Source organism: Emys orbicularis, chromosome 2 (genome assembly GCF_028017835.1).
Source record: "Emys orbicularis isolate rEmyOrb1 chromosome 2, rEmyOrb1.hap1, whole genome shotgun sequence".
NCBI classification, from domain to species: domain Eukaryota; kingdom Metazoa; phylum Chordata; order Testudines; family Emydidae; genus Emys; species Emys orbicularis.
Genome location: NC_088684.1, coordinates 270,726,080 through 270,745,791, shown reverse-complemented (window position 1 = coordinate 270,745,791; position 19,712 = coordinate 270,726,080). Strand labels below are relative to the sequence as shown.

At 38.7% G+C, this 19,712-nt stretch overlaps 1 protein-coding gene across 8 annotated transcripts in view; it reads left to right on the top strand.

The window, feature by feature from the left end:
• PARD3 (par-3 family cell polarity regulator) overlaps positions 1 to 19,712 on the top strand; it is a 658,895-nt gene that overhangs the window by 367,566 nt on the left and 271,617 nt on the right. For all 8 annotated transcript variants that reach the window (XM_065400237.1, XM_065400238.1, XM_065400236.1 and 5 more), the window contains 2 exons: positions 3,040 to 3,131; positions 7,538 to 7,621. In XM_065400237.1, coding sequence (XP_065256309.1) covers positions 3,040 to 3,131; positions 7,538 to 7,621 — 176 coding nt within the window. The remainder of the gene's footprint in view (positions 1 to 3,039; positions 3,132 to 7,537; positions 7,622 to 19,712) is intronic.

Genomic DNA, 19,712 nt, shown 5'->3' with positions numbered 1-19,712 from the left:
TTCAAAGACCTGTATTGTGCATGTTGAGCATATCGTCTTTCATTGATGATGATGATGATGATGAAGGTTACAGAGAACCATAAATATTCATGGCTGTTTATAAACCAGATAAAAGTAGAGTGTTTGTCTAGAAAACTTGCAATGTAAGATCCCCAATTCTACAAACACTGAAGCATGTGTATAGCTTTATTCTTGTGAAAAGTACCAGTGACTGTAACAGGACTCCTCATGTGGGTAAAGTTGTGTGGGATTCAGTTTGGTGGATTGAGATCTAAATGAATAAAAAACAACAAATGATCTGACAAACCACAAGGAGGGGCTGAGAGAGAAGGACAAGTTAGATAATAACACTAAGGGCAGGTCCACACTGGGGCGGGGGATCGATCTAGGAAACGCAACTTCAGCTACGTGAATAGCGTAGCTGAAGTCGACGTTTCCTAGATCGAACTAAATTTACTTACTGCGGGTCCACGCGGCGCAGGCAGGCTCCCCCGTCGACAGCGCTTCCTCCTCTCGGCGAGCAGGAGTTCCGCAGTCGATGGGGGAGCGCTTCTGGGATCGATCTATCGCGTCCAGATGAGACGCGATAAATCGATACCAGAAGATCGATCTCTACCCGCCAAATTGGGCGGGTAGTGTGGACCAGCCCTAAGATCACATGTGGTTATCTCTATTTTGGTCAGTGATGCTTGCATCTTAAATGTTCCCTTACTTACTGGGTTTATTTAGACTAAGGGTTGATAATTTTCCACCATGCCCAGCTCCAGATATACATGAGCATCACCAAGAGTCACACAAAGTGAAATAAAAGGAGCTGACTTGGTGTGTGTGACTCCACATACCTGTGCAGAGTGCATGTCTGTGTATGCCTGAAATTCAAAGAGATGATTCCTACAGTAACTGACTGCTACACTGCAGACATACATAAGACATTAATTTTAACACCATATTCTATGACACTATATATGCAAATCTGGGGAGGAGATACTGTTTTTGTGAGGAACAAATCTGAATGTCCTGTTTTTTGCATGTTTAAAGCAACTCTGCATTCAACAATGTATACATTTTTTGTACGCCGCCTGTAATTGTAAATAATGTCTATGATACTTAAGTATTATTTTCAGTTGTACAAAATTGACTATATTTTGATGCATAGTTGCAGCTTTCATTACGACCAATAAATCTGAAAACAGTTAAAATTTGTTACTGCATATTTGTGACTTACATTGTAGTTATCCTTTACAATTGATTTATGAACAACTTTTTCTGTATAGAAAATATCTGCTTTGGAGTTCTTGTTTACATTCATAAAGCAGTTCTAGGCGGGTTCAAGATGCTGGTTAACCTTTGAAATGTGTTACTTGCCTGGTGCTTAAGAGAGATAGATGACTAAGAAGTGCATATTAGAGCCTCTCAAAACATGGGATCATCAATCTTCAAGTAGCTTGGCTTCAAGCAGTGCCCTGCTATCCAGGATGCACAAAGCATACCTACGACTCAGAGAAGCTCAGTGCATCCAGACTCTGATTTTTGCAGACTCTCAGAGGAAATGTCAGTTGGACATTACTGAATGCCTCTGCCTTGCTTTAATATCTCTTCAATAATTTAATATATTGTCTGACTCTGTGTGCTGAACTCATAACCCATCACTTATCATTTTGCTGATTGATGCCTCTGCCAATGGAATCTAAATCTGTGCTTTGAATTGTACTGATTACAATATAATACTTCTTTTTGGTCACATGTATAATTAAAAGCATAAATTTCTATCGAATCACATAGTTATAAAAATGCTTTTGAATCTCTTTTCCTAATGGAAGTCCTTTAATTACATTGGTCTATATTTGGAAGTACTCTATTCCCAATTCTGACATTAAAAATTATAGGCGCAGTGAATAATATATGTATTTTTAATTTGCACTTCCGGAAAGTAAAATCAATCAATTAACATTAGAGCTTTTTTTTCATTCTTTGAAGCCATAAATACCTCTCAATTCTGTTAATGAAGTTCTGCGGTAAACAATATATAAAAGTCTCTGTATTTTGTTCAGGAATAATGCATTGTTATGTGAGATACACTGGCATTAGTAATTCCATTATTTCAGTAATTGAAACGCACTTGCAAAAAAAATCTATCTATAATTTAATGACTAAGAGCCAGATCCTGCAGAATCTTACTCAGGAAAAGAATCCATACTGTGACTTCAATGGGATTAAGTATGTATACAAGGGTTTGCAAGATTGGGATGCAAACACTGCACTGATTTAAACCTTATTTAATTTAGTGAAATCACATGAGGCATAAATTGGTCCAACATTTGGCCATAAATATTTTAAAGAGACTCTGTCAAATTAAAACATCATATTTCTGTGATATTATTTTACCTATTATTATTACATGTTACAGCTTAGATTGCCACAAATCTGAAAGAGATTTTATATATAGGTGTATTTCCCCAGTTCTTTTCGGTTTGATCACTTAGTACATTTGACAGCACTTTTAGGATAATCACTTTTCACTGTTTCCACTGTATAATTAGTCAGTTTCCCCTTATGTTTATGGGAGCTTTTCAGAAAGCAACCTTGGAGAGAATAACTGGGAAAGAAATTCAGAAGCAGATGTAGTACCTGATACGACTTTTAACTTATTCTTTTTAAATTAACTAGCATTCAACTTGAATGCATCTCTTTATTTAAGTCCTTTAGTAAGCTACCTAATGACCGGGCTAAATTCATTAGTCAACAAATTGTGCAATACCTCTTTATTTTATGCATTTATGTTGTGTAACATTTTAAAACCTTATTTACCATAATATGAATTTTCTTCCATGTCATTTCATACTTACTGTTAAACTCTAGCAGTGCATTATGATAATAATTCTCTAGATAAATGTTACAGAAAAGCCACAGTGACGAAGTTACTGTGTTTGTAATGTTAAACAAGACTTTCAATCTTTTAAGTATATATTTCCATCTTGGATATAATAATTGCAATTTAAAAATTGGAATATTAAAGGAGAACTTCTTCTTTACTTCCAGGATGAAGATGGGACAGAAGAGGACAACAGCAGAGTTGAACCAGTTGGACATGCAGACAGTGGTTTGGAGAGCACCACCAATTTTTCCTTAGAGTAAGTTACTGCTACAGTTGCATCATTTTTTAACAGTAAGATTTAGAGTAGTAAAGAGCTCTTACTATCACAAGATTGATAATGTCAATAAACAAAACAAAGCGTGTAACATGCATTTTATTTTGATTGCAACTCTACATAAAACAAGTACTTCCTTTTGCCCTTTGCACGGTGGGCATCTTTTAGCCCCAGTGTTAAAGGGTCCCGACTAGTGATGGAGCATTTTCAGAGCTATTGCTATAGTATGGTTGGGTGGGTATATTTTTCTATCTCCACAGAAGATTCTTAGTCCTAGGGCATTTTAGGGTTTGGTGCTAATGATGAGAGAAGGAATGGGCCCAACTGGCTCTCCCAAAATATTGGCAGGTGAGAGTTTGGGTATTAAAGGCCCTTCCACCTTCCACAAATGCAGTAAACAAGTCACAGAAAAGGAGGAGTTTTGCAGGGGAGGACTACCCCGACAAAACAGAACTCCACACTGGTGATGAGCCTAACCTGAAACTCCCCTTAACACTAGAAAAGATTCAGTGACTGATGGTTTTACAATGAAACCTGAAATCAAGGGAGTTTTGCCTTTTGAGTTTCATTACAAAGACCTGACCCAGACCTGGCTGTGATAATGGTGGGGAAATGGTCCATTATACTCTTGAGTATTTTAAAATTTATTCTTTTGTTTGTAGAGCTGCTGATTTTTATAGGGATTAAAAAGACTGAGTTAAATATTATAATAGGTGCATTAATGTGCATTAAACAATAGCGTGTTTCATATCCTATTTGCAAAATACTTTGAAATATTATGAATTCAAAATACTATTTGCTAATTACAGTATATAACAAATTTGTATCAAATTTAATGCTTCTTCTTTCTATTTTTAAACTGATTTTTGTACCACCATCTTATTCTTTATTCTTTTTTCTTTTTTTCTTTCTTTTTTTTAAACAACACCTCTCCTGTATGCTTAGAGACCAGCTCAGCAAAACACCTCAATTAAAAATGTAGTGGGAGCTTTCTTAGTGCTTGTGCACATGGTGCAGCAGTGCATACTACGGGGGTATGATTTCTAAAGTGCACCAACGTGTTGTGCACTAACTTGCCCATGTAGATCCTGTTGGTGTTTGCTAAAAGTTCTCCAGTGGACTTCAGTGTAGGATTGTTTCAAACAGTACTATGTTAGAGCATGCTAGGAAACTTTTAGTGCACACCAGCAGAGTCTACACAGGTCAGCTAGTGCGCAACACGTTGGCACACTTTACAAATCAACCCCCATATAGTGTGCATTGCCACACTGTGTAGACAAGCCCTTAATATACCATTTGAGTGCTTTGCACTTTCATGTGGGAATCTCAGGGTTAGGAGCAAAATGAAATGTGTGATATGGAGCAGGTACCGTGAAAGCCACTGTGGGTATGTCTACACGACAAAGAAAAACCCATGGCACTGAGTCTCAGAGCCCGAGTCAATTGGCTCAGGCTTGTGGGGCTTGGGCTGCAGGGCAAAAAATAGCGTAGTAGACGTTCCTGCTCAAACCTGGTGATGGGGGAGGGTCTTGGAGCTTGGGAATATCTACCCTGCTGTTTTTAGCCCTGCAGCCTACGCCCCGCAAGCCTGAGTCAATTGACCCAGGCTCTGAGACTCAGTGCCTTGGGTTTTTCTTTGCAGTGTAGATGTACCATTAGAATGCATTGATTAGGCAAGGGCAAATTTTCCTTTACTTTTCCATGCCCATTTTATGGGGCTCAGGATCTGGGAGTTTTGGCTGAGTTTGCAGAAGAACGGCAGTTGTGGGAGCAGAAGCTATGAATAAACCTAAATAGATCATGGAAAAATGGATGCCTTCTATGGTTTAAGCAGTTGAACAAGTCAAACAGAATCTGGGCTTGGTTATGGAAACTGTCTTGTCCTCTGTGTCCAGTTTTAATGGATTCTATAGTATTGCATGTCCCTTACAAAAGTTCTAGTTACGTTACATGGATTGCCATTCTTATATTCCTCTCTGCCCTCAGAATTGAGAACAAAGCAAAATGTTCCTTAGAACAGAAAGATATACAACATCCTTTTTGGGTAGCAAAAGGCAACACTTGCAACACTTTCTGGATTTAGTTGAATTTAGTTGATTCTTGGAAGACCTTGTGCACAGCTCATGTGCAGTGGGAATCAAACAATGTTATGATTCATGAAGACTGGGACAGCAAATAATACTGAATATTATAATGCTCTTAAGTAAATCAGTGGTTTACCATCATCTGGAAAATTGATCAGTTCTTGGTCATCCTATCTCAAAGAATTCATAGCGGTAATAGAAGGGCAGTGAAAATGAATATAGGAATGGAGACATTTCCATAGAGTAAATTGGAAAGATGGGAACATGTGGTTTAGAGAAAGGGACATGAGATAAAGCTATACAAAACAAATATGGTAGAAAGGTGAGTACATTTACCCTTTTTCATTATATAAGAAAAAAGGTAGATTCAATTAAAGCCAAAGGCAGCAAATTCAAATCAGATAAAGAAAAATATTTTTTATGCAATACATAATTAACCTGTAGAATTCTTTTTCACATGATATCATAGAAACATGAATTTAGTAGGATTTAAAAAAAAGATTGGACATTTACATAGATTATGAGGACACTTACATATAATTTATGTAGGATTTTAAAAAAATGTGGAAGAGACATAAAGCAATCGCTAGCTGACAGATGGAGGAGGAGAAAAATCCCTTAAGGGCAGGTTACTCCGTCATGTCCATTTTGGGGTTTCTTGAACCTTCCTCTGAATGATGTGGTGCTGGCCAGTATTGGGCACAATATTTTGGATAAAATGGTGTCATTTGGTGTGGCAGTGATGGGCTTGATCCAATGCTCATTGAAATCAATGGAAAGTCTCCTTGTGACATCCATAGGTCATTGCATCTGGCCATATGTATCTGTACTGACTGTAGGTCAAATCTTGTTTGTCCTTACTCAAGAGGCAAGCCAACTGTCAAATGTACTGTATATAGCATGAATATGAAAAATGAAATTAAATGAATATGAAAAATGTGTGGTACTAGAGGCCAACAAAAACCACAAGTTCAGATTTGGGTTCAGAGCTTTTGTTCTTAAAGTTTTGGAGTGTTTAGATGTGGGGTCTTGACCGATTATTAGTCCGTCTGTGGCTTGTAATGTTTTATGGCTTTTGGCTCCCAAACCAAGCATCCCCAAAATGTGTGGGTGTTCTGAACTAAGGACATTTGCTTCAAGCTTACTTCTGATACCTTCAGAAATCTTTTCTTGAGCTTTTTGGACCTTTTGACTTATTTGATTTTCTCTTTTCAAAGCAAAAAGTAAAACCCAGAACTAGTTCTGCATGGTTGCATGGCATATTAAACATTTGCTTTGAAAAGACAGAAATATAGATCTATAAATACACATAGCAAACAGAAATAATTGTAGTAAACTCACTACAGTAGAACCTCCAAGTTACAAACACCTCGGGAATGTAGGTTGTTTGTAACTGAACAAAATGTTTTGGTTGTTTCAAAAGTTACCACTGAACATTGACTTAATACAGGTTTGAAACTTTACTATGCAGAAGAAAAATGCTGCTTTTAACCATCTTAATTTAAATGAAACAAGCATAGAAACAGTTTCCTTATCTTGTTACAACTTTTTTTTAATTGTTCCCTTTATTTTTTTAGTACTTTACGTTTAACACAGTAATGTGATATATTTTGCTTTTTTGTTTTTATCTCTGCTGCTGATTGTGTAGTTCCAGTTTCAAATGAGGTGTGGTTGACTGGTCACTTCATAACTCTGGTGTTCGTAACTCTGAGGTTTTACTATAGGCAAATTGTGGGAACACAAAACATCAAATGATGTTAGTGTGTTCCAAAACTGAAGGAGGTTTATCATTTAAAACTTACAGTCCTCATTAAATAGTTTAGGCATTATCTTAAACTGCTTTCACTGGGATAGCTGAAGGAAGTATGATAGGGTCAGTAACAGCCTTTATAGTTTTTGAGAAAAATTGATTGTTCCATATTTGACACAAAAATTGAAAGAAATAAAAAAATCCTCCACTTGCCCGTAGACAAGACAGCTTATATTTAACAAAAAACCCCAAACCAAACAATATAAATGTAAAACTGTGCCGTTGTGCAGTTTGTAATTCATGTAGCTGATTAAGGTTACCAAAAGGGTTAGTTCACTTTTCATTTGAGTTATTAATGGAATTGTTTTTGATGATTGATCTCCTTTCATGCCATCAGACTAATATTCAGGTATGTAGTATTTCAACATTGCTTTCATCACCATTGCTTAAGTTCTGGAATATCTTTGTTTTGTGTGTGTGTGTGTGAATGTATGGGGGGTTTTGGTTCATTTACGGTACATGTTCATGTTCCCTCATTCATCATTGTCTCACAGTGATATGGTAAAGCTCGTAGAAGTCTCCAATGACGGCGGGCCTTTGGGAATCCATGTAGTGCCTTTCAGTGCCCGAGGCGGAAGGTAATGTATTGTGTAAGATTTTAATTGAATCATAACTTGCTGTGTTTTATCTTGGTTATGCTTACTCTTGTATAGGTGCCTGTAGGTTCTATTTGAAATAACACATGCTTTTTTTTCAAGAGGAATTTTTACTGACTTAAAATAATTGAAACATTCTGCCACCCTTACTCACTCTGTACGTAGTACGAAGGCAGTACATAAGGGGAAGAAAGATGGCAGAATCTGTCCCTTAATTTTATAATGGAAATTGTATTGTGACCTGATGGAAACTTGAATTGCAAAGATATGAATTATTTCCTTCAGACCCTCAAAAAGTTATTTTCCCCCTTTAATTCAGTATAGTATTTGTGCATTTCCCCCCTCCTATTTACCAAAGTAGCAGCATTCTAAACCAGAGAATTCTACATCTATGTGCATTTTATAAGCAAGATTGAAAAAAAAAAAAGAATTGCATACTTGTAATATTAAAGTATCCACTGTGTTGAAAGGAAAACAAGAAAGGCATACAGTATGGGGTTTTGAGGTGTTGGAGAAAGGCATGTATTCTCCACAACAATCTTAAATTTCATTATGTGACAAAAGGCAAGAATTCCTTAAATCCTAAGTTCCAGAAAAATGAATGCAGTGCAGGTGATTTACATTAAAATAACTTTCAGGATTACATTAGTAAACAGAACACTCCATTTATAGCGTTTGCTTTGCCGAAGTAGAATTTTAGTATGTAGGATCCTTAATCGAAACATTAATGTATTCTCAGGAAAATTTCAATACTTTTGTACCAATCATTATTCACTGTGGGGGATTTAAAGCTTGTGGGCATACTGAAAAGGAGGCAATCCGTCAAGAATATAAATAGGATTTTATTTTGGGGAGGTAGAGATTACCTTTATCTTTAAGTGTAATTGCATTCACTATTTCTTCTTTTTTTTGGTGAAAAGGGACCAAACATACATTTAAAAAAGTGTAATCTTAGATTACACAATGAAAGGATATTATGTTCTTACAAGTCTGCCTATCCATCAGCAATTTTAGTTTAAATTGATTAGAAGCAAGTGTCTCTTACTGTGTATCAGATATTTATATCAAGTGCTTTTCACACATTCTATACATTTTTTTTCTACAGAAGGATGAGAGATATGGTTTTAAAAACTTTTTTTTTCTGATTATTATTTTAACCTTTATGCTTCAGTGGCCATACTGACATGTAGTACTGTGACAAAGCTAATAATTTTGTTGAACTGAAGGCAACTTTCCCTGAGGATTTCAGGAGGTAAGAGCAAACTGCCATAATATGGTGACTCTTTCTTCCCATGAGTGACCTGACCCTATCTTCAGTGAGTTCAGTCAGCAGATATGAGAGTGGTAATGTTTTAATCACAACCTCATAAATAAAGACAGGAGGTAATGGCATGCTGTGATTTTGCATAGTTATATAGGCCATGGACCGTGCTGGAAGAGATGGGAGGGTCAGATCAGAATTGTTGGCTACCTCTTAATCAGGGTGATATTTACTTTAATAAAGCTGTGTTGTCGTTTTTTTAAATAATCTCTCAAAACACATGTACTCTATGTCTTCTGACATAGAGTTCTTTTCATGTAACCAACCCTCATGGAAAAAGTAGGGATTAGCTCAACAGTCCTTGTAGGAATAATAGGGTTTTTATAAAAATTACTCTTGAAAACCTACCACATCTAACGAATCAGTAAAAAGGATGTAATTCAGTGATACATTTTGTAAGATCGTTAAAAAAATGTAGAGATTTTTCTGTTAAATTCTATAGAAATTTTCCACTCAGGAAGTCAGTGGAACTGTAATAAAAGTATCAGTTGAAAAGGCCATGAGTTTAATTCTTGATTTGTGCCTGCTAAAATACAGGTGACCATATTTATTAACTGGGATAAGCTATTGAATGGGTGCTCTCCAAGGGTATTGCTAATGAAAAATTATATTTTTAGTTTTGGTTATTCAACTAACTAATTTTTTTGATCATCTTTAATCATTAATACTGTACTAGGGGAGCCCCGAAACTCTGTCTTGTACACTAAGGTGTATGGGAGATATTTCACCTGTAAAAATGAGTTTTATATTGTAATTTTTGTCACTTCATATTGAAATAATATAATTTCTTTTTGATGTAAAAAAATTCAGCCACTCCTGCAAGCGCTTACTCATAGTAGTTCTTTTCCATCAGTGGAATTACTTCAATGAGTAGAGACTTGATAAGGGGTTGCAAGCTCTTAATATGGTTGTCAAGAATAAGAAATAAAGTTTAAACTGTTTATACTGTACATAATGACTGTATAAAATAGATTTAATTTTTAAGAGCACCAGGTATGTTGTGAAGCATCAAAGGCACTGCATACAGTGTACTTTTCAGCTATTTCTCCTCCAGGAATTTTTGTTGTGTTAATAAAAGCAAATGTCCACAAAGCCTGCCACACTTTTTGAACTTGAATTTTAATAATTGGAAAAGAGTTGGAGATAAGGTTATGGATCAAACTAATTGACATATATTGAAACTGACCAGGTTGTGTTTAATAATCCCCCCCCGATGACAGATAGTACCAATAATTCTAGTCTGAGTTTCAGGAAAATCTCAACCCATAATTCCTTGCATCTAAATTAGAACATGATAGCCAAATTTTTCCAATCCCCAGCAAATTTTTCCAATCCCCAGCTTCTTATGAATTGCCTTATTTCCCTTTACAGTCTGTCTGCACTTCGAATTTTCCAGTTCCTTAATGCTGCAGTCCCTCTTGGCCCCAAAGTCTTTATAATCTCTAAATGCAAATGTAAGACTATTCTCGTGGTGATTTTCACAGGTTGCTGACCTCTGTCTTGTCTTGTCTTTCCTTTCTCAGTCTACTTATGCTTAAGCTATTAAAACCCCACCATTTAAACTGCTAAAGAGAGAATGTACTAAAACCCAAATCCTTCTCAGTTAACAAAAACCATATAAAACTTACAATAAATATATGAACTTAACACATTGCAAAAGATTACATTTTGATTTATCCAAAGCAAAACTACTATGCAGTGACATTTAGTTATGTATTATGTACCTTACCGTTACCTTAGTATGTGAGCACAAACATGAATGAATTTATCCCCAGAACACTCCTGTAAGGTAGCTAAATATTATCATCTCCATTGTAAGAGTGAAAAATTGAGGCATTGAATGATTAATTGACTTGAAGAAGGTCACATAAGAAGTCACTGGGCCAAAATCCTTTGAATTCCAGACTAATTCTTTAGCCCTAACACCAGTAGAAACACAACTCATACAAACATACTTGTTCAGTGGGGAGTTTTGGAGAAGTTCTTTTTTAAAAACACATGTCTTTAGAATAATTGAGAAGTTACTTGTAACATAGTGAGTATAGTCTTCATTGCTGTCACCTTCAAATTACATTGTACTTCTGTCATACAATAGAGCTAAGATGTGGTTTGGAAGTCTTTTGAAAAGCTCACCCTGTTGTATGGAATAACCAATATAGCATTTACTTTACCATGTTGTGATGGTCAGCTTTTGTGTTGTTCATAATAGTGCTATAAAGTCTACATAAATCAAGTCAGGCCACTATACTGAGACAAATTAATAGTTTTAGCTCTGAAGGGGACATGATCTCCTTAAAAAAACATCCACTCAAACTGGATTAGATGCACTTTCAATGACACTTGCCTATGTCTCCACTGAGAGCTGAAATGTTACATCTTAAAAGACATATTTGTATGCATATTTTGTTTTTGTTTTTTTAACAGAAGTGGCAAAGATGAATGGCAGGGAGGGCAGGAACAGTCAATTCATTAATTTTCAAAGGAGGCCATGCTTGGTATTACTCAGTAAAACAAACAAAGCTAATGACCACCCAAAAACCAGTTAAACATAACGTTTGTCACTGACATAGTCAAGGTTTGCAGTGTGAAGGACACTGTACTCCATCTATCACTTACGCCTCTGTGTTATATCTGATAGGAATGCATGATCTGAAGTGACGTGCTGCCTGCAATAGACAAGACCCTTATAACAAGCAGGGGTCAATTTGAACATTCATGTGCTACTCAAGGAAATATTGCAAATCTCTAAAGTGCAGTTCTGCTTACTGAGGGCTTGTCTACTCCTAAAATGCTGCAGTGACATAGCTGCACTACTGTACCTGCGCCACTGTAGCACTTCAGTGAAGGCACTACCTATGCCGATAGGAGGGCTCCTCTCATTGGGATAGGTAATCCACCTCCCTGAGAGGTGGTAGCTAGATCAATGGGAAAATTCCCCCATCGACTTACGCAGTCTACAGCGAGTATTAGGTAGGTTTAACTGCGTTGCTCAGGGGTGTGGATTTTTCACACTTCTGAATTGCCATAGTTATATCAACCTTATTTTCTAGTGTAGATCAGGCCAGAGAGAAGTTTTGCTGTGTGTGTTCAGGTTGGGCTCAGCAAATGGACATTTAAAAAACATATATTTGGGTTTTTAGAGGCTACCTATCTGGTGGGTTTGTTTATTAGTAGGGGAATAAGACCTGGAGCAGCAGAGCACTGCCATTCTTTGAGTGGTTGCACATGTATATTTTACTCAGATGTGTGCGCCCTCAGAGTGCTAGAGCCGGAGTTTTCTGCAGCAGTACACTTTGGGGCGGCATGTGTGCCCTGCACCTCCTCATGGCCCCTCTTGAGGCTACATAAGGGCAGCGCTGCCTTGAGCCCCCTCAGTTCCTTTTCACCGTTCGTGTCCTGAGTCAGAGCTTGCCATGCAGTTTTACCTCATAGGGATTTTTTTCTTCTTCTTATTTAGCTAGTTTAGCTTCCTACCTTATCTGGAAATAGAAGTTAATATCCATTAAATTTTATTTTATTTTGACTTTTAAAGTTCATTTTTAATAGTTTGTTTCAGTGCTCTGCATACAGCATTCGCCAGGCTATAAGCACTGCCTATCATGTGAGGTGTCTACCCCGAATAGTGACCCCCATACATTTGCCTCAGTAAGGGGCAAATTAAGAAGAGGTGCAGTATCTGCTGCTCTTTCTAGGAAAGACAGGCAATTTCCAGAGACCTGTGCCTCAAACACTACCTCATGGAGCATGCCTCAGCCCTCAAGTGAGTGCCCTAGTTACCCACATGCAGTCTGCAAGTGTGGGTGTGGTTGTCTCTGACAGACCCTTGGACTTGGATTCTTCTTAACGGAGAAAGAGGAGTCAGTCTTCTTCTCCGGGGCCTTCCCAAAGGGCTTGTCTACACTGGCAAGTTTCTGTGCAGTAAAGCAGCTTTTTGCACTTAAACTGCAGACATGTACACACTGCCAAGCCACTTAGTGCGCAGAAACTCCTCAGTTGCAGCGGTGCAAAAAAACAACTTGACTAGAGTCGTAAGGCTATTTGCACAGAGGCTCCAGCGCTCTATTGCCAGTGTAGACACTTGATTGCTTTCTGCGCTGTAATTGGCCTCCGGAGCTGTCCCATAATGCCTCAAGTGACCGTTCTGCTCATTGTTTTGAACTCGGCTGCCTTGGAGACATGCACCCCTCCCCTTTCAAAGCACCATTTCTGACAGCAGTTGTGTTCTGTGCTGATCTGTTCTGGGACACAAAGCAAACCATTAATGTGGAATGCTTGTGCCTTTGAACACAGAGGCATGTGTGTGCATGTAGGAGAGAGATTGCTGTGCAGAGAGCCCAGGGAGGGAGGTGGGGGCTGATGGGGTTTCCCCTCCTCCTGCCTCAGGATTGGTTGCTTCCTGCGCTGTCTGAACTTACAAGACAGCATGCTGACACACTCTCTGTTCTCCAAAACACACTGTCTCTCTCCCCCCCCCTCCATACACACACACACTCCCTGTCACACACTCTCCCCCAACTTCAGTTGAAAAGCAGCTGGCAATGTAGGAGGATGCTCATGAAACAATGGGATTGGGAAACCTGCATCATGTGACGACGTGCCTGCCCATGAAGCATTGCAAACCTTTCCCAAAGCACCCTGCAGCCAGTTGCACGGTGGGATAGCTACCACAATGCACTGCTGTCTGCCATTGCAAGAGCTGTTTATATGGATGCGCTCCAGCATCACAAGGAGCACAGTGTGGACACGCAACAGCGGTTTAATTCTAGCGTTTTAATAAAAGTGGTATAAGTTGTGGGGCAGATACTTGCCAGTGTAGACTTACGCAAAGATTCAGGTACCCAGAGCAGAGCCGAGCTATGGACCTGGTACCATGGCAGGAAGATATTGGTGCTATGCGGTCGACTGTCTGCAGGGAGACCGTTGATTCTGGTACCAGTGAATGCCATTTCAGTGCAAACATTGTTGGTAGCAACAACCCTGCAGACTTATGAGGCAGCAAAGGATTTGCTTTGCTTCTCTGTACCAGACTCTCCTTTGGTGCAGGAGTCCATTGTGTTGGCAGCACTTCTTCCAGTACTGGGTCCGTCTGTCTCCTCAGCTATGGTGCAGAGACTCTGAGTGGTATCGACACTACTACCACCTGAGAAACATGGCAAGAGCTTGGCTTGTCTGGCGCACACTGTGTCACCAACACTACAGTCTTCAGCCTCAGTTTCAGTCTCAGACTCTCTCGGCACTGTCAGCTTCGGTGCTGGAACAATCGCTGGCTTGACCTCCCCTTTGATGTTTAGTTTTGTTGAAACTTTGCATTCATTCAAAGACTCTTCTGCTACCCTTCAGTCGTTAGTGGTCTATACCCCTGCCTCCAACAGACATCACTATAGACCCTTGAAATAATAGTATTATAGGCAGTTTTTCTATCTGCCAAAATCAAGAGAGAAGGGGGTTCTCCAACTCCAGTTTTAATCAGCATACTCGTCCTCAGTCAGCTCTCGGGAATCAGCCCATTTGACTTCCCCTTCAAGGACAGCAATTCAGAAGTTGGTAATCTTTCTGCTGTCTTGCCCCCAACTTGGGGACAGATTGTCCCACTTCCTTGATTGCTTGGGAAGCCATCACAACAGACAAATGGTCCTATGCACTGTAAGACTGGGATATTCTATCCAGTTTCTTTCCACACCACTTTCTCACGCACCTACCTTGTACCTTTATAGAGACCCATCTCATAAGTCAGTGCTCCATCAAGAAATTCAGACTCTGGTTACTGTAATGGCCATACATGTTCACTGACACCGTTGAGGAAAGGGACTTCACTCATGATAATTTCTGACCCAAGTCCAAGGGGGTCAAAGACCCATATTGGACCTTCAGAATCTTAACATGTTAATCAAATACATAAGATTTTGCGTGATTTCCCTAATATCAATCCTTCCTTCCTTCCTTAGATTACAATGACTGGTTTGCCACACTCAATCTCCAGGATGCCTACTTCCATGTGGCAATACTGCCAAGTCACAAGAAGTTTGTGAGATTCATTGTAGTGGGCCAATAATAATTAACAGTACTTCATTTTGGCCTGTCATTAGCATCATAGGCACTGACTCTGTGGGTGCTCCAGGACTGGAGCACCCATGAAAAAAGAATAGTGGGTGCTCAGCACCCACTGGCAGGCCCTGCCAAACCGCTCCTCCTCCACCCGTGCCTCCCGCTCACTGCTGATCTGCTGTTCAGCGGTGGGCAGGAAACGCTGGGCAGGGAGAGGGAGAAGCGGGGGCAGAAAAAGGTGGAGCGAGGATGGGGCATGCTTGGAGGAAGGGGTGGAGCGGGGGTGGGGCCTTGGGGGTCGAGCATTCCCCGGGGAAATCAGAAAGTTGGCGCCTGTGATTCGTATCATGTATTCACCAAGGTGGAGGAAGGAAATTCATGTCTTCCTTTCCTTGGTGGTTGCTTAGTGCAAGTCAAATCCAAACATCAGGTTCTCCACCGCATCCCATTTATCGTCCATAAATTTAGACAATATAAATCAAAGTTTCTTTCTTATAAGGTAGTATAACTTGGTCTGGATTTACTGTAATCTTTATGTATCTGGTCCTGCGAGGTATTTTGGGAACTCCTGAAGAAGGGATAAAATAACACAGACTGAACTTTGAATTTCCTTACTTTTGTCATCTTAAATTACAACCTTAACATTACTTTGACAGATTTTGGTGTGTAAATAATCTCTGCATTTATGTGAAGGTAGACACTGACATACATACAGTTCCCATACTGAAGAATTGTGATTGATTTTTCTGTTCCACGGTACTCTTTAATATCATATTTTTTTCATTTCCAATATGTGTGTTAAGTCCCTTTTATGTTCCAAAGTTAATAAATCACTTTAAAATTTGATGCCATTTTTTCAGTAAAGTTTACTCCTTTGTTTTGCTGCTTTAGTTGTTTAAGATACGAAGAAAACTGAAGCAACATCTGGTAGCCGTTGTTTGTACTGAAATTCCTTTATGCCAGACTTTATTTTTGCAGCCACATGGGTGTTTTTTGTGTCTCCACTGGAGCATTGAAAATCCTCCCCATTTATTCTTCTCATTGATTCCCCATCCTCAAGGCCCTGCATTGTAGCCTGGATTCTCAAAGACATAAATGACTGGAAGAGCCTCCCTTTGGTGCCAGTCAATCCCATTTCTTCATCATCGAGATGGACTGCTGTTGAGTAACCCAAGGCATTCTTTGTCTCACCTCCTTCTCCCAAAGGTTGTATGGAATCTCATCATCCCAGCCAATCTGAGAACTGAGAATCCAAGAATGGAAATCAAGCTTGAGGCTCTGGAATGAAAGTGTTGAGCACTATTATAACACTGCTAGGGTGGGGCAATCAAATATTTTAATATTGTAGGAAGGATTTGGGTTGGGTCCTCTTTTGGCCCTGTCAACTATGACCATTTAATTGACTAGACAAGGCCTCGCTTTCTAGTATGATGGTATTGCTTTATGTTCTAGTGCCGATATTATGTGTCAATTTTTATCACTGCATAGTTTTGTGTGTGCCAATGACCCTATTATTCTTTTGTTTCAGAATTGGTAGTTGTTTTATAGAAATACTTTTACTCTTGTGTGTTAGTTACTTTCTTTAAACAGTTTTAGTTGACTATTTTCATTTGTGTCTCAGTTGATTCAATTGCAACTGGATCATAGTTAACAGGTGAATAACTTCAACACATGTGTGCAATGGGCAGTGGTAGCTGAACCATATTCTGGCATATTCAGTGTAATGTTCTTATTATGCTCATGGTGTTTACACTGTCAGCTTTTATTAAGATAAATTATGATAATTTCCATACAGCTGGGTGGCAATTGTGGGGAGTTCACATTTTCAAAGAAGAACTCAGACTAACTCAGACAATTTAGATGTCAGTAAAACATTTGTGCTTATTTCCAGTTTTATCATTCGTTGTAATTTATACTTAGAAGTGAAATGTTAACATGTGTGGCTGAGTTTATTTTAATTGTATAATTAGACTAATGAACCTTGTGGAAATATAGTGGTGCAAGTGTTAATATAATCAAAGCAGTTAAATTCCTAATTATATATCTAAACAAGTGTAAAGACAGAAGATCTCAGTGGTTTGCCTTTTCTGCTCCCCCCCCCCGCCCCCCATCAGTTAAAATTAAGCTGGTGTAAAACACAACATGGAGAGCGATTTTCATACATCATTATTATTGTAATTTCTACTGGGTCATAAGTTTGCAGAGTTCTTTGCAGAGCGTATAAGAAATTCAATCACAGTCTCGGAGAGTTCCTAGGCTAAGGCCTTGTCTACACTGAGAAAATGTATAATGTTGTTTAAAATGTGTGAGTTAGCCTGTTTTCTAATGTGAGGTAGTAGCATAGACAAGGACTAGTAATGTTTAAAAAGTTATCTGGTCATAGTTAGCCCCCTAGGGTTTAAAAATATATTTTTTAAAATGATTTGCCTTTTTGCTTAAAATCACGTTAGTTAAAACTGGTTAATTAAGATGTTTTCTAACATGATGCATCTTCCTAGGTAGGCATATACCATACATGTATATATTCTGCAAAAGAATCCTGGAATCAGAAGGTCAGACAGGGTTCTTCCTTGTTGCACATCATCACTAATGTCCTTGGCCGAGCTGCAGAATGTAGTATGTGGACTACATCTATGCTGCAAATCTCCATTGACTGGGAAGACTGGTGGTGATCCTTGACAAGGAAAGAATCCAGTTTATTTTGTAGATTCCGCAATAAGACTGCAAAAAATCCTTTTGCTTCTAAAATGAGCAAATGTAATCTGGAGTCTTTGCAACAATGAACATGAATCCAAACAACGCCATTTTTAGAGTAACGTTTCTGAGTATAACTCTACGTTAAATTACTGTTATGATGCAGCAACATGAGCGGAAATTGCTTTTAAAATTGTGTGGGAAACTACGGTTCTTGCAAAATTTCTGGGCAAATTATTCTGTCTCTGATAGAGTTGTATTGGAAAACATTACTGAGTGTGTGTTTAAACTGTGATACAGTATTATGCCTTTTCCCAACATGCAAACTCTCTGTGTATGCATAGGCGCTGACTTCCACTGTTCCCAATGGGTGCTCGACCACACCCCTGCACCGCCCTCACCGCGCCCCCATTCCACCCCTTCTCCCAAGTCCCCGCCTCTTCTCCACCTCCTCCCCTGAGCCCGCCGCGTCCCCGCTCCTCCCCCCTCCCTCCTGGAAAGTCCGAAGTGCTGCCAAACAGCTGTTTGGCGGCAGGAAGCGCTGGGAGGTAGGCGGAGGAGCGGGGACATGGCATGCTCAGGGAGGGGGAAGAGGTGATGTGGGGCAGGAGGTGAGGGGAGCTTGGCTTCCAGTGGGTGCAGAACACCCACTAATTTTTCCCTGTGGGTGCTCCAGCCCTGGAGCACCCACGGAGTCAGCGCCTATGTGGGTATGTAAAAAAGGGAGCTACAGATGTGATCTTTAGTGCTTACAGCAGTGGATTAGAAACCAGGAGGATGCTGGGTTTAAATTTGACTGAGGCTAGTCACGCCCTTTTTGATCACTAGTAGAGCTGCTTGGAAAAAAATGGATGGAACCATATTCCATATTCCATTGGAATATACTGTTCTATATAAACTGAAATGCTTTGCAAAATCTCATCAGTTTCACCAACATTTTGGGAAAGTTCTGACAGTGCTGAAACATTCCAATTTTTCCTTTTGAAATGAATTTTTGTTTTGATTTTTTTTTTAATTTTGTACTATATATGCTAAAAATTTTAAAAAGACAAAATTGAATATAAACATTTTGATTGGCCCCAAACATTTTTTAAAACATTTTCTTTTGTGGAGTATTTAGAGATTTTCAAGTTTTGTTCCTAACTGAAATGAAAACAAATTTTGCAATCTGAAAGTCCTTCCCAGAATGGAATTTCTGTTCTCCACACAGCTCTAATTGCTAGTTATGCCACTTCAGCTGTACATTCCTTAGTCCAGCTCTAATATTGGGTAAAAAGCAAGATATCCATGAACGCCAGATGCTGCATCTGAGCTGAGCATTCCTGCATTAATAGAACTTGTAAGCTTTGTTTAATGAGAGTAATTGCAATTTTGACATGTAGTTTATTTCTGTATTGCATTATTTTACCAGTGGTTAGGATTAATAAGGTTTTTATTAGATTTGAGAGCTTATGTGGATAGTTTTCAGAAACAATGAATCATGCAGAAAATAAGATGTGTCCTATATTAGCAGTAGGTTAATACAACTTCACTAGAAAGGATAACAATAGCAATCATTCTACCAAAAAAAAGTAATGTCCTATTAATAGGTAACTAATCTCAAAATAAAAAGAAATCTATAAATACCTCAAGTGTTCTGGGTTAGCTATGAGAGTTTGGATAGGTTGTAGTGTCACCATTACACTAAAGTGAAGTATTATATTTGCCATTATATATTGTAGGGCTTTACTTTTTAATTAGAATAGAAATAGAGGATCTTCTGCCTCAGCAAAGCACATCTTGTTTGCCTTTTGATTGTATATAGTTATATGTACGCTCGCATCCTGATTTATACATGGACCTTGAGCCCAGGCAAATGTGCAAGTTGAGCCCATGCAAAAGTGTTGCTGGGGTTAGAGTGGAAAAAAGATTTATTAATAAACTCTTTGGAAATCTGAGTTTCTTATTTTATAAGAAAAGGAAAATGTGTTTTTTCCTTTGGGGGTGAAGGAATGTGAATTGCTGGGATCTGTT